The 24,588-nt window shown below is 41.9% G+C and overlaps 1 protein-coding gene across 3 annotated transcripts in view; it reads left to right on the top strand.

Annotated features, from left to right (window-relative positions):
* Positions 1-24,588, top strand: part of VPS13C (vacuolar protein sorting 13 homolog C) — a 391,739-nt gene that overhangs the window by 105,336 nt on the left and 261,815 nt on the right. For 2 of the 3 annotated variants that reach the window (XM_077264165.1, XM_077264167.1), the window contains exons 7-14: positions 6,148-6,210; positions 7,744-7,853; positions 8,201-8,260; positions 9,492-9,551; positions 12,366-12,446; positions 16,547-16,604; positions 22,068-22,195; positions 22,343-22,449. In XM_077264165.1, coding sequence (XP_077120280.1) covers positions 6,148-6,210; positions 7,744-7,853; positions 8,201-8,260; positions 9,492-9,551; positions 12,366-12,446; positions 16,547-16,604; positions 22,068-22,195; positions 22,343-22,449 — 667 coding nt within the window. The remainder of the gene's footprint in view (positions 1-6,147; positions 6,211-7,743; positions 7,854-8,200; positions 8,261-9,491; positions 9,552-12,365; positions 12,447-16,546; positions 16,605-22,067; positions 22,196-22,342; positions 22,450-24,588) is intronic. The other variant, XM_077264166.1, reaches the window with a different exon arrangement.

Genomic DNA, 24,588 nt, shown 5'->3' with positions numbered 1-24,588 from the left:
GGATCCGTAGCACATCTCCTGAGCAGACACGTGCCTTGTTGCCTCACAGCTCCGTTTCTCTCTCTCTCTCTCTCTGTCTCTCTCTCTCTCTCTCTCTCGAGTTCAGTAGCGAACGCGAATCTGACTGCGAATTTGATGGTTCCTTAGATCCGGATTCGCCAGACTTTCAGAAGACAGTGGATTCACGTATTGAGGCAGTCAACCAGGCTTTAAAGGTTGAGGAAGATTCTGGATCAGACCTTGTCCTTTAAGAGAACTAAACGCTCTCATAAGGCATTTGCTATTCATCCTGAATTTAGAGCCATAGTTTATAGGCACAGAGAACGCCCGGATAAACGCTTCACAGGACAAAAGCCTCTTGAAGCCAAGTGTCCTTTTTCAGCTGATCTGAAAAAGGATTGGGCGGAATCTCCGGTGGTCGACCCCCAAGTATCCCGCCTAGCATCCAAAACTCTCCTATCTGTGCCAGATGGCTCATCCATCAAAAATCCCACGGACCATCAGTTAGAAGGCTTGGCCCGCTCTGGTTTTGAGACCTCGGGTTCGGCCCTCTATCCATCCCTTGCCGCAGCATTGGTAGCTAAGGCTATGGTTTTCTGGTCAGAGACCTTAGCTAATTCTCTTTGGAACAGTAACCTTCCTCCAGAGGCGGCACACCTTGCCAACCAAATTTCCCTGGCAGGCAATGACCTGGTACTCGCATCCTTGAATGCGGCCGGTTGTGCCGCTCAGTCAGCAGCCAATGCCTTCTCTATCAGAAAGTCATTATGGCTCAGAGAGTGGAAGGCGGATACTATGGGAGGAAAGAGTAAATTCCTTCCCCAACAGAGACTTAGGCATCCCTTTTGGAGACAGCAACAAATCTATTTCCGTTCCTTTCATTACACTCCAAGCTGCGCCACTACCACTACTTCGTCTGGTTCAGAACGTTCTCCACAAAGAGATGGAGGAACTCGGGTCTTGTACAGGCCTAACCAGCATTTGAAGTCCCGACCCAAGCAGTCGAGGCCTAAAGGACCTAGGTCCCAGAGATTTTCCTCACGCTGACTATCGGCGCTATCCGGCCGACACCTGCAGGGTAGGCGGCCGCCTACTTCTTTCGTCTGGTTTGGCTTTCCATCATCTCTTGACGAGTGGGTCAGAGATCTGGTGTTGTCCGGATACAAAATCGACTTTGCTGCGCTCCCCCCTTCACGTTTCTTTCCCTCTCGTCCTCCCTCTTCAGAGGCATGGGCAAATGATTTCTCGCGGGCCATAGATGCATTGCATCACGATTAAGTCATTGTCCCCGTCCCAGAAAGCGAAAGTTATTGGGGTTTATATTCAAACATTTTCATCATCCCAAAGAAGGACTGAAAGGTGAGACCCATACTAGACCTCAAACTTCTAAACAAGTTTGTCACAGTCCATCATTTCCGCATGGAATCTCTGCGTTCAGTTATCACTTCCCTGGAAGCAGGGGAATTCTTGGCCTCAATCAACATCCGAGACGCTTACTTGCACGTTCCAATTTTTACCCCTCACCAGAGATTCCTGCACTTCGCCATTTGTGACCACCATTTCCAATTCACGGCCCTGCCCTTTGGCCTTGCTACTGCCCCCAGAGTGTTCACAAAGGTCATGGTGGCAGTCATGTCCATCCTGCACTCTCGGGGTGTGATCGTTCTGCCCTATCTGGATGACATGTTGATCAAAGGTCCATCCTTCCACGACTGTGTGGAGTCCGTTCGCATTACTTGTGATACCTTTCTCACCTGGGCTGGCTGATAAACTTAAGCAAATCCTCTCCAGTCCCAGCCCAGCAGATATCATTTCTAGGAATGTCTCTGGACTTTTCTCGGGGGTTGGTAATTCTCCCTCCAGACAGTCTTAGCCCTTCAACTAGGAGCCCGAGTGCTTCGTCAGTCTACCCCTCACTCCATCCGGTTTGCAATGAGGGTACTAGGAAAGATGTTGGATGCAATGGAAATGGTCCCCTTTGCACAACTGCATCTTCGCTCCCTACAACATGCCCTTCTGTCAGCTTGGGACAGAAACCCTTTCTCCCTCTACCGAAGGTGCCGCTTATCTCTTCCGGTCAGACAGACTCTCAGGTGATGGACATTGAACTCTTCCCTTAACCGGGGGAAGTCTTTTCTACCCATTCAATGGCTAATGATGACTACCGATGCCAGTCTTCGGGCAGGGGAGCAGTCTTCCACCACCACAGGGCTCAGTTCTGGAGATCCGTGCTATTCGACTTGCCCTGCAGCACTTCCATCACCTTCTGGTGGGTCACCCCATCCGTATCCAAATAGACATCGCCAAGGCTGTGGCACACATCAATCACCAGGGGGCTACACGCAGCAGGATGGCCATGTCCGAGGTAACTCGCATCCTTCGATGGGCAGAGAAAAACCACTCGGTGATCTCAGCGGTACACATTCCAGGAGTTGAAAACTGGATGGTGGACTTCCTCAGCCGTCAGGGTCTCACTTCGGGGGAGTGGGAGCTCCATCCGGAAGTATTCTCCCAGATCTGACTTCGCTGGGGGATCCCAGATGTGGACCTCATGGCGACCAGACTGAATGCCAATGTTCCCCAGTTTATAGCGAGGTCTCGAGATCCAAGAGCCATCAGTGTCAACGCTCTGGTTCTTTCATGGCGCCAATTCCGCCTTCCATACATATTTGTTGTGAATTCTGCTCTTGGGCTCCCTCCGGTGGTTGTTTGTGAGGGTATGTGCACACGATGCAGAAAATTCTGCACCACATTTCCTACGTGTGCACATAGCCTGATAGTGCAGTTGTCTCTGGGTTGTAATCCAGGGCAGGTGTTTCTGCTGATTGCAGCTCTATTCGGTATTTAGGTGTGCTGGATTCATTAGTCAGTGCCAGTTGTCCATTGTTCTTGGAGGGTTTACATCCCTGTCTGGTTCCTTCTGCTCTGCTGCCAATTCAGCCAAGATAAGTGTCTGGTTTATTTTCCTGCAGCACACATGTAGTGTGCTTTTCAGTTCAGAACAATTCATTGTTTTGTCTTGTCCAGCCTAGACTTGTTTGGATTTTTTCAGTCATGCTGGATTCTCTGGAGATGCAGATATACATTCTATGTCTTTAGTTAGATGTGGAATTTTTGTATTTTCTGCTGTGGATATTTTCAGAGTTTTAATACTGACCGCTTAGTACTCTGTCCTATCCTTTACTATTTAGCTAGAAGTGCCTCTTTTGCTAAATCCTGTTTTCAGCCTGTGTGTGTCTTTACTCTTATATTCACCGTCAATATTTGTGGGGGGCTGCCTATCCTTTGGGGTTTCTGCTCTGAGGCAAGATAGAATTCCCATTTCCATCTATAGGGTTATTTAGTCCTCCGGCTGTGTCGAGGTGTCTAGGATGTGTTAGGTACACCCCACGGCTACTTCTAGTTGTGGTGTCAGTTTAGGGTTGCGGTCTGTACAGGTACCACCTTCTCCAGAGAAGGTCTCATGCGGCTCCAAGGCCACCGGATCATAACACATATTTTCTCCTCTACCGTTACTTCCTAGAGTAATCAGGAAAATCAAGGCGGAATGAGTACCAATGATCCTGGTTGCTCCCAATTGGTCTCGCCGTGCGTGGTTCGCAGAGTTGATACGCCTTGTCGCCGACATACCCTGGAGACTGCCGGATCGGCCTGATCTGCTCTCTCAAGGCCTCATCTACCACCAGAACTCAGGGGCACTGTTTTTAACGGCGTGGCCGTTGAATCCTGGGTCTTAACCCAGGCAGGGTTTTCTCAACAGGTCATTTCCACTATGGTTAGTACCCGTAAACCCTCATCAGTCCGTATCTATCACCGTACCTGGAAGACATTTTTTGCTTGGTGCAAGGATTGCGGTCTTTCTCCTCTCGTCTTCCCAAATCCCACCATTTTAGAGTTCCTACAGGCCGGTCTGGATTCCGGGCTGGCACTCTTCTCTCTCAAGGGCCAAATCTCCGCTCTATCGGTCTTATTTCAGAGACGCATTGCGTCAAGAATTCAGGTTAACACTTTCCTTCAGGGGGTGTCACATGTTGCTCCTCCCTTTCGCATGCCTTTAGAGCCTTGGGACCTCAACTTGGTGCTAAGTGCCCTTCAGGAACCTCCCTTTGAACCGCTCCAGGACATTTTGCTGGTCTTTCTGTCCTGGCAGGTTGCCTTCCTTGTGGCGATCACATCGATCAGACGGGTTTTGGAATTAGCCGCCTTATCCTGGCGGGTGCCTTTACTTAACTTCCATCAGGACAAGGTTGTCCTCAGGCCGTCGCTGTCCTTTTTGCCAAAGGTTGTTTCGTCCTTCCATCTTAACGAGGACATTGTTCTTCCTTCCTTTTGTCTGGCCCCTATTCACAGAACTGAAAGAGCTCTCCACACTCTGGACCTAGTTAGGGCTCTGCGAAGGTACGTCTCAAGGACGGCATCCTTCAGAAGAACTGATGATCTGTTCATTCTCCTGGAAGGTCACAGGAAGGGTCTTTTCGCTTCTAAGGCCACGATAGCCAGGTGGATTCGTTCCACCATTCAGGAGTCATACCGAGCCAGAAGTCAGCCCATCCCAATGGGGATCAGAGCACACTCCACTCAAGTGGTGGGGGCTTCTTGGGCCATGCGACATCAGGCAACGGCGGAGCAGGTCTGTAAAGCTGCGACTTGGTCCTGTTTACATACCTTCTCAAAGCACTAGAATATTCACTCTCAGGCTTCAGCGGATGCGAGTCTGGGCAGAAGAATTCTGCAGGCAGCAGTGGCACACATTTAGGCAGTTGTTGAATGAAGCCTAATCCTTTCTGTTGTTTTACCACCCAGGGACTGCTTCAGGATGTCCCATGGCCTGTGTCCCCCAATGAGGCGAAGGAGAAACAGGGATCTTTGTGTACTCACCGTAAAATCCTTTTCTCTGAGCCACTCATTGGGGGACACAGCACCTACCCTGTTAGCCTATCAGCTTTTCTTTTAAGTTGACATGTTGTACTCTTCTATGTTGTTACTATTTGTTCCTACTACTTTTGCACCGAACTGGTTCTCTGGGAGCCAGCACGAGGGTGTATACTGCAGAGGAGGAGCTTACTTTTTTTGTGTTAACTTAGCGTCAGCCTCCTAGTGGCAAGCGGCATACACACACGGTCTGTGTCCCCCAGTGAGTGGCTCGGAGAAAAGGATTTTACGGTGAGTACACAAAAAAATCCCTGTTTTGTTGGCTGCATATCTAGAAGAGCTCGGATGTTGAGTAGAGTTGAGCGAATATGTTCAGAATTGGTTGTCGAATCTGAATTTGCCATATTCGTGCCAAATTGGTACTCTGTTCGTGACGAATTTATGTTTGATGATCGGCTCTGAAGATATTTGTTCATTTCTACTCCCATTGACGCCGACATTCGGCTGTGTTCTGTGAATATTGCAAAATCAATATTCTTCGCCGATCGTAATCTGAACCAAATTTAGCAAAATTCTCTCAACTCTAATGTTGAGCTGTGTATAATCCCACCCACATCAGCACTTTCTGTCAGTGGTGGGCTGTGTGTGGACTAGGATGCACATGGCCGGATGTCTTGTAGTTAAAAATCTCCTGATGATAAAATTCTGATTGTATTTTTACAGCAAAACACAGCCTAGTAAGTGCCACCTCACTGTGATCAGGTTCTCTGCTACTACATTATGGTGCTGTAGGGCAGCAATAAATAGAAAATTTGACTTTGAACAAAAATGATGAACCATGTGCGCCATTTTGTGGGGCTTGGTGCAAGAAATTGCAATGAATGCAAGACAAAAGGAAAAGTGACTTAAAATAAAAATGCAAATGATGAATTGGGGCCGTAGTTCTGTCCTGCGACCAGCTGTAACGTCATCTGCATGGCGGCTGAACCTCAAAGCTGTATATGACCCGTCTTGTTTATTGCTCCTGTTCGCAGCCACAACACCTACCGACATGTTACAGAACATGAATAATGTCTTCATCCAAGTCTGAACACATTTCATATGGACATTTATTGAAACGTGTACTCTTGTTTAATCACTTGTGTCAATTCCTTCTGTCTGTGTGTTCTTCCTTGTGTTTGATGTAATCATTTGGTTTCCCTCCATCTAAGAATTATGTGGACTTCTACTAATCACTTTTTATCCATTTCTCATAACTATGCTTTCAATATGAAGGATCCAAACAAAAAAAGCATAAATCTTTTAAGAACCGGTTTAAGGTTCATGATGCTAAAAAAGGTGGGTACAATGTTGTCAATAGTAAGCATGTATGCAACGGGGAAGTAGCAAAGGCAGTTTCCGGGGAAAAAAAAACAAAAAAACCCACCTTTTTTTCTGGTTAAGAAGGACATAAAATACTGATGAGCCAATCTTAGTTTTTTTTTTATAACATATCTCCTGCTTATCCCCTTCTATTTTAGGACATTGGCAGGTTAGGCTGCATTTTTCTATTTGTTCTGCCACAGCAAATAGCTTCCCAGCCTCACCTAGCCTCAATCATCTACTGTGCATTTGGAGACTAAACAGTCGCCATCTAAAAATCTTAAAGGGATTGTCCAAAACGAACGATGAAATTCCTGTATGTCACATCTAACTATTAAATTTAATAATCTAAACACTTTACTAATGTGCTTTAAATATAATATCCCCTACCCTTCCCTATCTAATCTAACTTCCTTTCTGTTTTTTTATTTCTTATCTGATGACTATTATCGATCCCACTGCTTCCTTTTCCACCATGAAACAAAGTGTCATAAGTGAATAGCGCGGGTGCTGCTATACCCTGATGACGTCATGTTTTTCAGTTGGGGTGATGGAGAAGTGACAGCAACTCCTATGACGTCGCCACACTTTTTCCATTCCAGAAGCAGTGTGGACTGAAGAGCGTATTGAGAATATCCAGTACATGCTGGGGGACTCAAATGACTCATCGTCAGAAGTAGGGAAAAAAAGTCAGGAGTAGAGAAGGAATGGTGGGGAATTTTTAATCAAAGTATATTAGAAAAATTAAGTTATTAAATACTTAGTTAAACATATAGTATGAAATTCACTGTTATTTTCAGACAACACTTTAAAGTGACTCTGTGAGCAAAGGATGACTGTTCAAGCCGAGTACAGTCGCTCGGTGCTCCATGTCGGAGCCAATCATTTATATACACCTTCCCACCTGCTTGGTTTAAATGCATCTCCACCCTTCCTTAGCTCTATGAAGCCAGAGCTGTCAATCAAAGAGGAGGGGGTGGTGATAGTAGGAAAACAAGCTGGTGGGAAGGTGTATATAAATGATAGGCCCCACCGTGAAGTACTGAGCGCCTGTACTTGGTTTGAACAGTTATTCTTTGCTGACAATCCCTTTAAGTTCATTGCAGGCTACTGACAAAAAAATAAATGCTACCTTTATTTATTTATTTTTTATTTTTTAAACTTCTATAGGATTGTGTCCAGACTGATAAATTGACATATTTCTGCTCTCCTATTCATTTTTGTGGTTCGTGTACCTTTAATATAGACTTCATATTATCTTTATTTAATCCTTAACATAGCATCTCTAGGTGTTTCTGAAAGCTCTGAAGGTTAGATCATGCCTGTTTGTCACCAAATAGAGGTGTTATTGGTGCTGATTTCATTTAGTCTGAATTTTCTGTTTCAAATCTTAATTGACTTTTTATTGGCATTTTTAAAATGCTCAACAAGAACATCTTAGTCATCTGAGCCATGTGGTTCACTATTTATCATTGATTGCTTCTCGTTTGTATGTTTTTGTTATTCAAGATAAGCCTAAAGAGGAGAAGAAAGATACTTTTCTTGAAAAACTCGCAGCACAGGTTATCAAGAATCTACAGGTCAAAATCACAAACATACACATCCGATATGAAGATGATGTAAGTATTTAGAGCGTGTTGCGTCATTAAATCTGTGTCCTCAGTAATTATGTAACACCTCAATTGCAACCCAAATTACTGAGGTGGTTATGTGTCTTGTTGTCAACCATAAAAGTGCTGTAGAACACAAATGGGGATAAAGCTCCTGTACATTACTGGATGTACAGCATCCTACAGGGCTTCTTAATCTTTTCCTAGGGTGCCCTCATTAGCTAGAATGTTGGGAAGGCTGGACCTCACCAGTGGTCGTAATGTGTGCTAAATTCTTCATTTATCATTTCTAAAATCGATGTAAAAGGTGACTAAATCTAGGACTGAATGTAAATGTTTTTGCATTGTATTAATAGATAACTGATGTCCGTATTCCGGTGTCCGTAGGAATGACCCTCGCTGAGCTAAGTCTCCAGGTAAAGTACTGCTTGGGCATGATTCCTACCAATAGATACTTGGGCTTTAAATCTTGATTGATCTTGCCAGATATGTTTACTACTAGTGACAAGCCAATGTTATCAGTGCATGCTCGGGTGCTAACAGAGTGCCTTTGGCGTGCTCCAGTAATATGTTCGAGATGCAGGGATTGGCTGTTTGTTAGGCAATCACTGCATGTGTTGTTGCTGACGAACAGTCGTGAGACATGCAGCCGGGGGGTGCTCAAACATATTTTCTGAGCACGCCGAAGGCTGTGGGTTAGCTCCTGAGCATGCACCAATAGCACCTTATCCGAGCATGTTCGCTCATCACTATTTTCTACATTAATTTGGTTTCTCTTTTCCTAAACCGAGAATCAAAATGTAAAATGCAAGTGTAAACCGTGCATAAGAGAACAAGTACGGTATATGAAATGTAATCGTGTAGACAGGGTGAAGAACTCTTGGTAAAGATATTTGGGTGTAATACGATGTGATTTTTGCCTAGAAGATTGAATCTCACAAAATCAAGAGCTATGATGAGCAACCACAACCTTTCTCTAGATTTCTAAACCTAACTTTTCCCTGAGGCTGTGAAGATACATTTTGATATTTTGTGATTTACCTACATTGACTTAGGCTACTTTCACACTAGCGTCGTACTCGGCCCGTCGCAGAGCGTCGGGCCGACGTACCGACGCTAGCGTTGTATACGCCGCACAACGGGGGCAGCGGATGCATTTTTCCAGCGCATCCGCCGCCCCATTGTGAGGTGCGGGGAGGTGGGGGCGGAGTTCCGGCCGCGCATGCGCGGTCGGAAATGGCGGTCCGTCGGCAGCAAAAAACGTTACATGTAACGTTTTTTGCATCCGACGGTCCGCCACAACACGGCGCAACCATCACACGACGGTTGCGACGTGTGGCAATGCGTCGCAAATGCGTCGCTAATGTTAGTCAATAGTGAAAAAACGCATCCTGCAAGCACTTTTGCAGGATGCGTTTTTTCGCCAAAATGACGTATTGCAATAAATGCTAGTGTGAAAGTAGCCTTAGTTGGAATTGAGAGAAAACTGTTCAGAATTGTGGCCTCAAGTTTTATGTAATAAATACGGTAATTTGATTTCTCGCTAGCTCTTATTCTGTTTTTTGGATATTTTCCTACATTTTCACCATGCTTATGGCAGAGGTAAAGAAATAATTTATGGTCTGATTTATTTTGTTTTTCTGACAGACATCCAGTGAATCCTGGACACCAAGCATACTAAATGAAGCTTGTAAAGTAATATACAAGGTAATGATCTTAATAAAAAGATTATTTTAGTATCAGCTTAATAAATGTAGTGATGGTTGCATTTAAAGGGAACATGCCATCAGAAAATGACCTACTATTTAAAGGGAATCTGTCAGCAGGTTTTTGTTACCTCATCTGAGAGCAGCCTAATTAAGGAAAAGAGAAAGCTGAATCCAATAATGCATCACATTATAGGGTGCAGCCACAAAGTGACACAGTGTTTAGGTTTAGAATGAAGCAGAGCTGAGAAAGCTAATCCCGCCCACCCCAGACTCTCTCAGTACAAAGTCCTAAATCAGTGAGGTGCTTTGCTGTTGGACTAGTCCAACAATGTTAATCTCAAAGTAAAAAAATCCTTCACAGTTAGTAAACAGCTCACACTTTGACGAGTGACACATCCCTGATTTCGATGTCTCAGCCTCTATCTCCTGGTGTCTTCAGATTTTATAGCAAAAACCTGCTGACAGATACTCTTTAAAGAAGAACTCAAATCTGGTCTTCTGCAGCGGCATTTAACATATTTAACAGCTGCGGGTGGATCGTGATTTCACCTGCGGCTGTCAGGGACACATGACATCTGATTGAACCAGCTGGAAAAGATGTATGCTCACTGGCAGAGCCCACCTGAAATGCCTGGACACGACTTAGGACTTATTTATACGTCATAGGTTGTAAAGGGGTTAAGAGGATAAAAACTTTGATTGGAGTGCTTCTTTTATTTAGGTCATCTTACATGTATTTTTTAATATCACAATCTGTAAAAGAAAAAAAAAGAAAAAACAAAAAAACAAAAACAAAATGCTGTAGAGAGATAGGTCACTTTGCCGTGGTTGATGAGCACACATGGATTGGCCACTATATGTACTAAGTACCTTTATTTTTATAAGTTTATTCTATATATCAGTAATGCAATTAAAACTTATTATATTCAATATTTGCACACTTCTTAGCGCTTACAGAGTACTGCTATATTATGCAGTCATGGCAGCTTGCACCAGTTCACTCTTGCTTTATCCTGTTTGGAGGTGCTGGTCACTTCTTTGTAGATGAGTAGTTAGATATATATAATATGCGTGTATGTATAATATGTGTGTGTGTATGTATATATATATATATATATATATATATATATATATATATATATATATATATATATACATATACATACACTCACCGGCCACTTTATTAGGTACACCATGCTAGTAACGGGTTGGACCCCCTTTTGCCTTCAGAACTGCCTCAATTCTTCATGGCATAGATTCAACAAGGTGCTGGAAGCATTCCTCAGAGATTTTGGTCCATATTGACATGATGGCATCACACAGTTGCCGCAGATTTGTCGGCTGCACATCCCAAAGATGCTCCATACAAGGCAGGATGGATCCATGCTTTCATGTTGTTTACGCCAAATTCTGACCCTACCATCCGAATGTCGCAGCAGAAATCGAGACTCATCAGACCAAGCAACGTTTTTCCAATCTTCTACTGTCCAATTTCGATGAGCTTGTACAAATTGTAGCCTCAGTTTCCTGTTCTTAGCTGAAAGGAGTGGTACCCGGTGTGGTCTTCTGCTGCTGTAGCCCATCTGCCTCAAAGTTCGACGCACTGTGCGTTCAGAGATGCTCTTAGGCCTACCTTGGTTGTAACGGGTGGCGATTTGAGTCACTGTTGCCTTTCTATCAGCTCGAACCAGTCTGCCCATCCTCTGACCTCTGGCATCAACAAGGCATTTCCGCCCACAGAACTGCCGCTCACTGGATTTTTTTTCTTTTTCGGACCATTCTCTGTAAACCCTAGAGATGGTTGTGCGTGAAAATCCCAGTAGATCAGCAGTTTCTGAAATACTCAGACCAGCCCTTCTGGCACCAACAACCATGCCACGTTCAAAGGCACTCAAATCACCTTTCTTCCCCATACTGATGCTCGGTTTGAACTGCAGGAGATTGTCTTGACCATGTCTACATGCCTAAATGCACTGAGTTGCCGCCATGTGATTGGCTGATTAGAAATTAAGTGTTAACAAGAAGTTGGACAGGTGTACCTAATAAAGTGGCCGGTGAGTGTATATATATATATATATATATATATATATATATATATATATATATATATATATATATATATATATATATATATATATATATATATATAGTATATATATTTTTTTCTAATTTCGATTACTTTGTTATAAATGATCTTTTTATATCACGATCTGTAAAAATAAATAATTACGATGCTTAGTACAAAAATGAACACCAAGTTTAGATTAACCCCACGACTAGTGCATTTTTCACAATAGCCACTGGAGCCACTCTAGACCTCCTGATCATTTAATAGTGGGAGCAGGGACAGTTTTTACATCACCTATTGTGATTGGTGAATCTTGTGTTATCGTCAGTGCATAGAATTGTCGATCATAGTAACCCTGCTTGGTATCATAAGACCTCTAAAGAGTTTTTTGTAAATAACAGGAAGTAGGAGTGTAAAGTAGCCATAAGGATTACAAAAAAAAATCTTTTTAAGTTATAATACAGATAGAAGAAAAAAACACACTTAAAAGAAAAACCCAATTTTAAATAGGTAATTTTGCTCTGTATAGTGGCTTGCACACTCCTGTAGCTTTGTCAGATCCTTTTTGTGGCACCTGTTGTTAAGCACCATCTTAAACCAAATATTGCCACTGCTGACAAAATATCCAGTTAAATACAGACCAAATAACTTTACTGCTAATTGTATATATGCACTCTGTTATAAGGCAAATTTTGACATTTTGTGTTTGCAATTGACTAGAATATATATTTGTTTTTTGTCTAGTTGGTTCGCCTGGATTGTTTTAGCACGTACTGGAATGTCAACAGCACAATGTATTACCATCAGCCATGTGAAAAGATACTGGTAAATATTGTACACTCCAATCACTTTTAAATCATACAAAACATTTACTGGAATGTCTCCTTTTTTTTATATATATACTTTTATATACTTTTTCCTATTCTACAAATGAGGTGCATGCCAACGTGTCATTTAAAGAGAACCGATGAGCTAATTCGAGCTGCTTGTATTTGTTCCTCACCTGCTCAGCTAGACTAACATGTCGGTCCCTGCGTCCGTCTCCCCGCAGAGACCTGTCAGGCTAGCGGAGCGGGCAGTGTGAAGCAAGCCTCTTTCACTGGTCACATCCTCTCTGCCGCCACGTGAGCTAGGTTTTTCTTTTATCTGAAAGTCTGCAGCGTGTCAAAGTAAAGCATCACTGATCCATCTTTACTATATATTGCCCATAGTTCGGGCAGCATGAACCAGCTGACAGGTTCCATTGAAATGGTTCATATACCGTTATCAGTCTTTGCCGCACATATCCATTGTTTGTAGTAGGTTTTTTTGTCAATAATACATGTATTGTTATTTATATGAATGTTCTGCTCACCGCTAAGTTATACATTTTTAATAAATATGGTGCTGTCACTTGCACCTTTTTTCTGATGCACTGTGCCCTGCAAATTGTTGAGTTTCATTTGATATACAAGCCCCATTGTACTAAGGTGACTCCCAAACTAAGAGATGGAATTAGAAATGTCCGTGAAGTGGAAGCACTGGCCCCAGGTATTGCATTTCTATTAAATTACTGATATTTAGTTTTGATTTTATTTTATGATTCTTGTAGATTTACTTGTCCTTATTTCAGCTTTCCATGTTAATCTTCATATATTTTATGATATGTTAGGCTACCGTTACTAATTGGTGTCTGGTTTTTAATCAGTACTTTATAGTAAAAAGTTCTAGACTGGTACAATCAGGATTTATTGCTGGCCATATTAGTTTAATGTCCCTGTTATCGCTGTGGGTTAATGAATAACAATAAGTGTGGACAGGCTTGTTCCAACTATACATCTTACACATATGGAAAGGGTGTGAGCTGCGAACGTATTGCAGCTACCTGTAACCCCTTCCTCACTACTTCTGACATGTGCAGCATATGTGGGGCGTGGGTTTCGGATGCAATAGAAAGCAATTCAGATCTTGATTGTACCGTAAATTGTACCAATTAAAACCTCTGCAAAGAAAAAGCCATCGATAGAAAAATGTAAAGTTATGGGTCTCAGAAAATGAGGACACAAACCACATTTCACACAATTGTAAAAACAATTTATCACCAGAAAAAAAAAATAATTGTATGGTGCCACCGTAATTAATTGTATGGGTACTTTTTACCGCACAATGATAATAATAAAGGCAGCCCCTTCCTCTATTTTGTGTACATGATATGGCCAAATAAATGGGGTTGTTTGGAACTACAGCTAAAAAACGAAGCGCTTATAAGGCTGTCCATTGAAAAAATAAAGTTTATGGCTCTTCTGGAAGCAGAAGAAAAAAAAGAAGGTGCAAAATATGAAAATTGTCTGTGGCATAGGAAAGGGCTGTCGGTAAACTCAATAACCAATACTCATCACTCTGCTGCCACTGCACTCCCCGTTGGTTTCCACTTACTTCTGGGCAGATGTTTATTAATGCTGCCTAGGCTGACGTGGCTAATCACTGGCCATGGTGAATATCTGTCCGGAGCCTTCCTCCATGTCTGTTTTTTTTGCATTTGCCCTTTCTTTTACCAAGCAGGTTCCGTTAGTCATCCTGTCCTCTTCTCCCTGATGATGTAATATCAGGCCATTGCCATCAGCGTGTAATAAAGGCAGCTGATTTCATGGGTATCTTAGAAACACTATTAAGCTTTTGGCTCTCAAGCAAGCTTATCAGTTCCACCATATGTGCATTCATCTAGCACCAACAAATGCTTAAGACCAGGAAATTTTAACTTTTATATGAAAACTGCTGCCCAGATGGTAAAAGGTGTTTGTAACTGATAGTCATATTTTTTAATTGATAGGAATAAAAAACAGCATTTTAATTATTCTGCTGGTAGAGCAGTAGGTGTATACTGTGTTCACATGATAAAACTTGGTCTCATTTTATTTGAATATATTAATGTATAATATAGTGTATATCGAGCACTACAAAAAATGAAGGTCTAGAGAGTGTTATCCAATGTATATAACAAACAGCAACTCGCCAAAAGGAGAGAAAAATAGAACATACCCATAAAGGATGCACCCCCAATAAAGAATATATCAAGCTTTATTTACATAGACATCTAAAAACGATGGAAAATGACCAAAGATAAGGAGGTACTTGGTCACAGCCTATGATAGGACTAAAAAATACTCACCTCAAATGGATGGTGAATAACCAACAGATGAATAACTCAGACCACGAGACGATATTTTACTGCTATATGTCCATGTGATGGAGCCATATGCAGTAGTGTTATACAGATTGTGCCATCAGTAGACGTTTATGCCAATATGTAAATGTATGGTCAATAGTGTATTATGCAAAAATACACCAATGGAAGTGAGGAACATTGTATAGCTAACACAGTAGTGAAACAACAAAGTGTCCGTAGAAGAAACGTCATGTCCGAGTCTTCAAAATTACACCATGTGGTGACCCTTGGGGTCACTCATAACATGCAAGTGCTGGATAATTGATGTGACCTTGGGACTGACACTAAGCTTTCATGTGGGTGGACAAAATCCAGCATGCCTGAATCCTCCTTCCTCCAATACCTGTTGAACTCCATTGACCTACATTGGATGGTTGGTCGTTAATTGTGTTCATTTGGTTTGGCACCTTAAATGGGTTGTCAGGTTATCAAATGCCGATGCTGATCTACATGATAGGTCATCCATAGCAGATTCATGGGGTCTGAAACATGGGGTCCCCACTGATCAGTTGTGTTTTTTGTTCTGCCTGCAGCTGCATTTAGACACTTTGCACCGCGTTCTATATAAAGTGCAGCAGATACTGTTGGCCATTGCCGTTTACTGCAGCACAGCGTCTATGCAGAAAAATGGGGGCTGCGCTGAATACCTGGCAGCGGCCGCTACACTTTCAATGGAGCTGTGCTCAGCAGTTCTGTTTCAAATGTTTACATCCTGTTAGAACAAAAAAGACAGCTTATCGGTGGGGATGCTGGTTGTCGGACCACCACCGATCTGCTATTGATCACCTATCCTGTAGATGGATCCTCAAATACTTATTCCCAGACATCTTTAAGACATGGCAAAGACTTTGCAAGCTACTTTTTAAATTGTTATATAGCTGGGTATTTTCTGTTTGCTTTACTGATTACTTTCAGGAGGAAACATCCTAATTACTGCAGGGCTTTACCTAAGCAAAGTCTATAAATCCTGTTTGGGTAGCGGAGTATCTTATCTCCACTTTACATGTGGAGCTTCAGTATTAATACCAGTTAGCAGGCTTTGTCCTAACCACCGTTATTGTTATCGTGAATTTCCACGAAACCAGTACCTGGAATAAGAGTTTAATGTTGTCACCTGTATTGTATCCCTAATAAACGGCAATATGTATCTTCTTCCTGTTCTTTCCTGAAACAGCCGTCTCTGTTCACTCTTGGTGCCACTATTTATTTGCCATGTTGGCGCTTACGTCAAACCCGTGAAAACTTGTTTATCGAGTTTAAAGCTATAATCTCCATTTGACACAGATCCTGTCAGACTGTGTGAAAAGTGGTGCTGAATTTATATTAAAATTAAATTGCATTTCTCAGTACTTGGCAAATTACCAACTTAAATACTTGTTTTTTCATCAGCAAATCAGTCCACATTGATGCCATATTCTCCTTTGGCTATAGTCAGTCTCATCCTGTTTCAGTAGCGTATTTGATAAACGTGATGTGATGATACAAAGGAAGTTTGACTCCGATTTGCATTTTAAGGAAGCTTTATGTCAATGAGATTTAATATTATTCTACTGAATTTAAAAGGAAACTTTTCCCTGCTAAACACGGACAGTGATTCTTGTTTGCTTTTTATTTGCCATTTATATAATACTCTTTATACATTTTATTTTTTGTCTAGATTTTATTTTATTCTTAAGTCATTTGATGACATGCTAATTTTTTTTTTTTTTTCTTTTTGCAGGCTGATTTGAAATCAGGGGTTATGTCAAGTAGTAAAAAACCCTTAGACTACCAGTATAGTAAGTGTCTTTTATCTTGAGTCTATAAAAAAAGCGTGTTCTCTACTTGTTGAATTTGTTACACTTATTAGGGCAGAGTTATTAATACGATCTGAAAAATAGTGAGATGGGATAAAACTATAGCATAAATGGGAGGTAGGGTGCACTACTTAATGAAGAAAGATTCGATAAGCGATAAATAAAAAATGTGCTGCACAATGCATGGGGAGATAAATAGAGATGAGAAAGGGAAAAAGACCAATGCATATATGATGTGCACACCTAGGAATGGTAACAAAATATTTTTTATTATTAACAACCAAAACACACAGTAGATAAAAAAAAAAAACCTTTGAAAAACAGGAGAACAACAATACAACACCCAGAGTACCGGTAGGGTCCATGTGGCCAAATATGTTATTAAATCAGAAATGGTAATGCAAATATCAATAAATAATTGTCACAGGAATACAGCGGGACTATCCTTGAATCAGGCATGAGAAAGAAGGAACGGTGCAGAAAACATGTTAAATAGCATATAAACAGCCAAAATTGGGCGTCCCCAAGATGGGTATGGAAAGGCATGCCAGAAGAAGAGGCCTGGTGGTAAAATCCTCCTAGAGCAGCTGTATGTATAGAGTGACACAAGGAGGATAACGTTATAATAGGATGATGTAAATATGTAGTAAGAGTGTAATAGAGTGGAAAGCCCTGTGGTGGGTATCCTATCATAGAAGGGTAGACTGGAAAGCCCAGCACTGCTCATGCGCCCGCCATTTTCTTCCAGGAAGGTGACGTGTAAGGACTGAGCCGGAGGTACCGGGGAAGGCTCGGGGGACCCCACTTCTCTCTCCTCTAATGTGCTAGATCATATCAGAGGAGAGAGAAATGAATTGGAAATCTGACTTTTTTTTTTTTCTGCAAATAACGACGATCATGAGACTAAGGACAGTAAAAACCGACCCAAATCATGTTCTTTGGGATATCGGCTACCAGGGTTTTTCTGAAGCGGGGGGTGCTATACCTTTTATTTCACAACGCCGTTAAAAAGCGGTGCTGAGGAATAAGGCCCCTTATCTGCCGCCGTTAAAAGGCGTATCGACGGTCCTTAAGGGGTTAAAAGGTTTTTATCTACTGTGTGTTTTGGTTGTTAATAATAAAAAAATATTTTGTTAGGTTTCTAATCCTTAGGTGTGTTCATCATATATGCATTGGTCTTTTTCTCTTTCTCATAGGATAAAACTAGATCGTGCATTCAGAACCTGCCAAATTGATCACATTGGTGTACGCTATATGTACTGGCACAACTCTGTAGAAATGTTAGACACGCTTCTCTTTTTTTCCCACTTCTTGATTGATATTTGACTAAAGAGAAGAAGGATCTCACCACCTTACTGGGGTTTTTCAGTAGAAATATTTTCTGAGAGGCAATAAAGGTTAGTGCATGGAGCAACAAGATGCCGAGCCAGCACTGAAGAGGGGCAGCAAAATCCAAACTATCAATGTCCTTTCATTTAAAATCAAAAGTGGGTGTGCATTCAATAAAAAAAAAAATAACATAAAAGAATGATAAAGGGTCTATATCAAACCAAAGCTTATACGCCTAGACTGTTTTAATAGATGTGCCACCACTTTTGTTAGTATTTGTTTAACATCAGTTTAGTTTGGAGCTTAAAAAGAACCTGATATTAGTTGCCCAATCCGTCTGCAGCATGTATCAGGCAGTGGCTGTGTGAACGATGCAGCCATGCATGTTTCATTCTGAAATATTGCGCCATTTCGGAGAAAACATACTTGAAAAGGAACCTGCATTCTGGAATGCTGTAGATAAGCCCCCGATGTATCCTTAAAGATGAGAAAAAGAGGTTAGATTATACTCACCCAGGGGCGGTCCGGTCCGATGGGTGTCGCGGTCCGGGTCCGGTGCCTCCTATCTTCATACGATGAGGTCCTCTTCTTGTATTGACGCTGCGGCTCCGGCGCATGCGTACTTTGTCTGCCCTGTTGAGGGCCAAGCAAAGTACTGCAGTGCGCAGGCGCCGGGCCTCTCTGACCTTTCCCAGCACCTGCGCACTGCAGTACTTTGCTCTGCCCTCAACAGGTCAGACAAAGTACGCCTGCTCCAGAGCTGCAGCGTGACTACAAGAGGAGGACGTCATCGTAAGAAGATGGGAGGCCCCGGACGGCAGCGGGACCGCCCCTGGGTGAGTATAATCTAACCTCTTTTTCTCATCTTTCAGGTTGCATGTCCTTTGACATGTTGGGTAAGATGTTCTTTTCCCATTAGCATGTTTACTGGACCATTTATTGGCATGAGACACTTTATTATACATGTTGCTGGGGTGTTTCTAATAACCATGAGCCACTCCAACTTTTGGATGGCTCACTGTTCAGTTAAAGGGAACCTGTCACCCCCAAAATCGATGGTGAGCTAAGCCCACCGGCATCAGGGGCTTATCTACAGCATTCTGGAATGCTGTAGATAAGACCCCGATGTATCCTAAAAGATGAGAAAAAGAGGTTAGATTATACTCACTTGGGGGGCGGTCCGGTCCGATGGGCGTCGCGGTCCGGTCCGGGTCCTCCCATTTTCATAGGATGACGTCCTCTTCTTGTCTTCACGCTGCGGCTCCGGCGTACTTTGTCTGCCCTGTTGAGGGCAGAGCAAAGTACTGCAGCGCGCAGGCGCTGGGCCTCTCTGACCTTTCCCGGCACCTGCGCACTGCAGTACTTTGCTCTGCCCTGAGGGCAGAAAAAGTACGCCTGCGCCAGAGCGTGAAGACCAGAAGAGGACGTCATCTGATTAAGATAGGAGGCGCTGGACCGGACCACGACACCCATCGGACCGGACTGGGACCTCCCCTGGGTGAGTATAATGTAATCTCTTTTTCTCATCTTTTAGGATACATCGGGGGCTTATCTACAGCATTCCAGAATGCTGTAGATAAGCCCCTGATGCTGGTGGGCTTAGCTCATCTTTGATTTTGGGGGTGACAGGTTCCCTTTAAAAGTTGCTGGGGACTGAGACCATTCTAAAGACTGGTTGGACAGGCAAGTCCCTGGTGGCCTTTACTCGCCTGCTACCCTGGATTGACAGTCCATTTCCTACATTTGTGTAGTATAGGCAGAGACCTGTCCATCTGGCAGGGGGGAGAAGCAGCCAGGGACCATCTGCCTTACTAGTCTATATAGCACGATCTCTGTCCCCAGCAGCTATTACAGTAACGTATGTTTTTTATTAGCAGCATGTAACAGCTGTCAGGTTCACTTTAAGTTTGATCCTCTCTTGGCTGATAAATATTATATTTTGCTAAAAAAAAACAGTACACAATGTTAGTAAATCTGACAGCTATTTTGATGCATTTTGTTTAGTAACGCTCTCTTAGTGTCATTGTGTATTGTATTTCCTGTTTTACGATGTGTACAACCTTATTATCTTTTTTTGTTTACTGTAGCTAATTGGATGTAAAAAAAAAAAAGCTCAAAAATTGTAATGTTATTTTTTTTTGTATGAAGCTTAATTTGTTATTATTCTGATTTTTAACATGGAGTGCTTGCAAGGAAGCTGTCACCAGTTTTTTTTTTTTTTTTACTACCCTATCTAAGAGCAGCGTGATGTAGGGACATAGTCTCTAATTCCAGCAATGTATAAGTTCCTTTACTGGGTGCTGCACTTTTGTTAAAATCACTATTTTACCTACTGCAAATCTAATATGTAGTCCTCCATACTCATGAGCACTGTATACCAGTCCTACACCTCTGGTTTTTCAGTTTTATATGTACACTGTACATAGGGCAGAAAGCTTCCAATCAATGGTGTGGTCGAGGCTATACAGAGCTCATCAGTATGGAGGACTACATGGCAGCAGGTTTACTAATCCTCTAGTGATAATCTCCTCATGATATTTTATCAAAAGTACAGCAAGCAGCCCAGTAAGTGATATATTTCTAAAATCAGAGTCTATGTATATATTATGCTGCTTTCAAGTTAGGTGGTAAAAACCCAGTAATATTCCTATTGACGGTGTTGCCTCAGAAATCAGCAGCTGCATGTATCGGGTCTATATACCGTACTCCATTATCGTGTGCGACTTATGTCCCCTGGCCAGGAGTTATGTGCCGACCATGGTCTGGCGCAGCACTGCACTGTCAGACACAGTCCTTACGCAGTACACAGCAGGGGCACATGTATAAGATTATCTCAGCACAGGAACATTTTATTTAAACACATCCAATTGTGGAACTTATTATTATTATAATATCTGTTGATTAAAATCAACTTTGTATTTGTGGCAACCCTTTTAATGATAAGTGCTCTCCACCAGCAAGCTCACTAGATGCCAGCTTAACCATTCATTCAACTAAATTCTAAGGCTCATTTACATGGCCAACCTCAGCCATTATGTGATTACCAATTGCTTTCATGCAAACTGATCGGCAGTGGTTTACTGGCCTGTCTAGACAAGGGAGTCCACTTCCATGTACACTAATTATTACTGCCAAGAACATTGATTTTAAAAGTGTAACCATCATTATACTTTTTCTTCATAAGTCAAGAGTACAGAGGAAAATTATGCAACTTTTGTAATAGATCTTATTAGATTAATCTGTTATTTCTTTTCCTGGACTGATCTTTCACTCTCAGTTCATGGTAAAATCAGTATTCAGTAAGGGCAGATTTTCCCATTTCTGAAAAGGGGAGAAGAGGAGCTAGAGGCAGATACAAATATCCTGCTGTATAAATTCATGAAACCGTTACTATTCTCCATAGAACGTTATGAGCACCAACTGTTATCTCCTATCTCTGTAAAGGAAAAGTCTGTATTCCCTGATGACACATTTTACCCGTGTATTGATGACTTTCATAATAAATGATTACTTGAATAAACGCACTAAGTGGATTTCTCTTATAAGATTTTTTTTTCCCAAAGTTGCTTATATTCATGTGAATTATTGATTCATGGAAAAAAATACTAAAACATTGGTTACACTTGAATTATTTTTGGACTGCTAACATTTTTAAACTGCAGTCCCCTTCCTGAAAAAAAAAAAATAAAAAGTGAAAATAAACATGTATTTTCTACTTTTCTTTACATTTTCCTCTGATATCAACAAATCAAACCACATGTACAATAAAACCAAAAAAAAATGTGCCAGGTCAGGAAGGAGATCAAATGACCTGGTCATGGACTGGTTAAGCTTGCTAAATAAATAAACTCTTCCAACAAGAAATTTTTTGTCAAGAAGTATTTTTTGCTATTTTGTCAAGTGATTACGAGTCTGTTCACACAGGCCAATGATAAGGAACGATTTTAGCCTTTAGTGCCGCATTTCATTGCAGATAAAAGGTTTGACCCCAATATCGTGAATTTTATCAATTCTAACCCTTTTACTTATCTGAATTTTTTATGCCAATAGTGAGTTCTTAAGACCTTCCTGCTTTTTAAATATTGTGTTGCCATTTCATTTTTCTTTTTATTCAAGTCTTTAAGCCAGTGTCTGCTTCAGCAAAGCTTTACATCAATCCATATGCAGAAGTTGAATTGCGAACTCCAAAGTTAGATTGGAACATGGAGATTCAGCACATCGCAATAGAACTAACCAAGCCACAGGCAAGTACCGTAATAAACTTCCCTTCATATTATCTACACCTTCCACAGAGAGAATTTACAGGCAGCAAGTTAGTTTTTAAGTCACAATGTGATCGATTGTTTATATTCATTTGTCAATATAGTTTGTTTTTCTAATTTTACTTGTAGTACCTCAGCATGATTGACTTGTTGGAGTCTGTGGATTACATGGTTAGGAATGCTCCATACCGAAAGTTCCGACCAGCAGGAACGCTGAAAGAAGACCCCAGTAAATGGTATGTGCCTACTCCACAGAAGTCTTCATTTTATTCAGTCAGAATTAAGTGCTTCCCAGTCAAGACTGATCGGCTGGGACTGTGGATAATTTTGATTTTCCTTAGTGAGACTTTATTGCTTTATTACATCAACAATTTATCCATTTGCATTTTTCATACATTATAGGCTGTATTGTGTAGTCTAACAATAAGGTGTGCAGTATATGGTGTGCATAATGTTCCCTATTTTTTTTTTATCAGACACTAATGTTTCTACCCTTATAAGTAAGATCTGTGTAATTTTGTATATTCCTTCTACTCGCTTCATTAGAAGCTATTTAGAGCCCCCTAGTGGTGGCAACAAGCAGGTTAAACTTAAACCCCTTTCAAGCCACAGCCTGTTTTCCTCTTCCTGACGGAGCCAAGTTTTTCAATTCTGACCGGTGTCACTTTATGTGGTAATAAATCTGGAAAGCTTCAACAAATCCCAGTGATTCTGAGACTGTTTTTTTGTGACACATTATACTTCATGTTAAATTTTGGGTATGTATGATTCGCGTTTTTACCAAAATATCAAAAATTTGAAAAAAAGTAGAAAAATTCACACTTTATGAACACAAAAATTCAGTCATATTGCACAAAATAATTTAGTGTTTTTGGGACTATAAGATGCACCTCAAGTATAAAGGTGGAAAATAGGCAAAAAATTATTTTTTCCCTATCATCAGGATCAGGCATTTCGGGGGTCATAGGTGTGTCTAACTGAATGTAGCTTCCCGAGAGGGACGGCGAGCGTGGAGCAGGGTCACATTTACGTCATTTGACAGCAGGAGTGACTTGTTGGAGTGTTGGGCAATGCTGCGGGGTCTGGGCTAGGAGGAGGTGGTGTTGTCCTGGCGGAGGGAGGCAGGAGCAGAGTCTCCGCTGTGTACATTGATCTTCCCGCACTCTTGAGTAAAATGGCTTCGAAGGTGGTGCAGATTGAGATCTCTGCTCATCATTGAGCCGAGATTTAAATCTGTGTATGCGCCGACAAGCTGCACCATTTCCTCTCATTATAAAAACTGCATTCGGGTAGATTGTTAACCCTTCTGGTGCTTCACAGGAATAATAGCAAAGTACCGTGGCTTGCGAAAGTATTCACTCCCCTTGGCAGTTTTCATGTTTTTCTACCTCACAACCTGAAATTTGTTCTTGAATGTTTGAATCAGTTCATAGTAACATAGTAACATAGTTATTAAGGTTGAAGGAAGACTTTAAGTCCATCTAGTTCAACCCATAGCCTAACCTAACTTGCCCTAAGGCTACTTTCACATTAGCGTCGTGCACTGCACGTCGCTATGCGTCGCTTTGCAGAAAAAACGCATCCTGCAAAATTGCTTGCAGGATGCGTTTTTTCTCCATAGACTTGAATTAGCGACGCATTGCCACACGTCGCAACCGTCGTGTGACGGTTGCGTCGGACCGTCGGCACAAAAAAGTTGCATGTAACTTTTTTTGTGCGTCGATAGCGTCTTTTCCGACTGCGCATGCGCGGCCGGAACTCCGTCCCCGCACATCACAATGGGGCAGCGGATGCGATGTAAAACAGCATCCGCTGCCCCCGTTGTGCGGCGCTTCCACACTATGCGCGGTGCGCTGCAACGTCGCATAGCGACGTGCAGTGCACGACGCTAGTGTGAAAGTAGCCTAACATGTAACGTGTAACATGTAAAGGACATGCCTACAACTGCAAACACTTTTTCTTTTTATTGTTAAGCAAATAACAAATGGTACAAAAGAAGTGAAAAGTTCAGTGTGCATAACTATTCACCCCCCTATTGGCAGTACTTTGGATAGCCTCCTTTTGCAGCAATTACAGCTGCAAGTCGCTTTGGATAAGTCTGAGCTGTTCACATCTTGCTTCTGTGATTTTTGCCCATTCCTCAAGGTAAAACTGCTTCCGCTCCCTCAAGTTAGATGATTTCCTCTCCTGAACAGCGATCATATTTGTCAGAAATTGACTGCAGACGCTGTGTTGCATTTGAAGAGCCTCCAAGGTAGCAAAGCAGAATAAACTTCGCACACATGAGCCAAACTTCTACACCCATCAAGGAATTTACTTAGGAGTTTAGTGATCATTTTGGACTCACAGAATTTTACAGCATTGGAACATAAAAA

The sequence above is a fragment of the Ranitomeya variabilis genome, chromosome 5 (genome assembly GCF_051348905.1).
Source record: "Ranitomeya variabilis isolate aRanVar5 chromosome 5, aRanVar5.hap1, whole genome shotgun sequence".
Taxonomy (NCBI): Eukaryota; Metazoa; Chordata; class Amphibia; order Anura; family Dendrobatidae; genus Ranitomeya; species Ranitomeya variabilis.
Note: the sequence above shows the minus strand (reverse complement) of the source record. Positions and strands in the feature narration are given on the sequence as shown.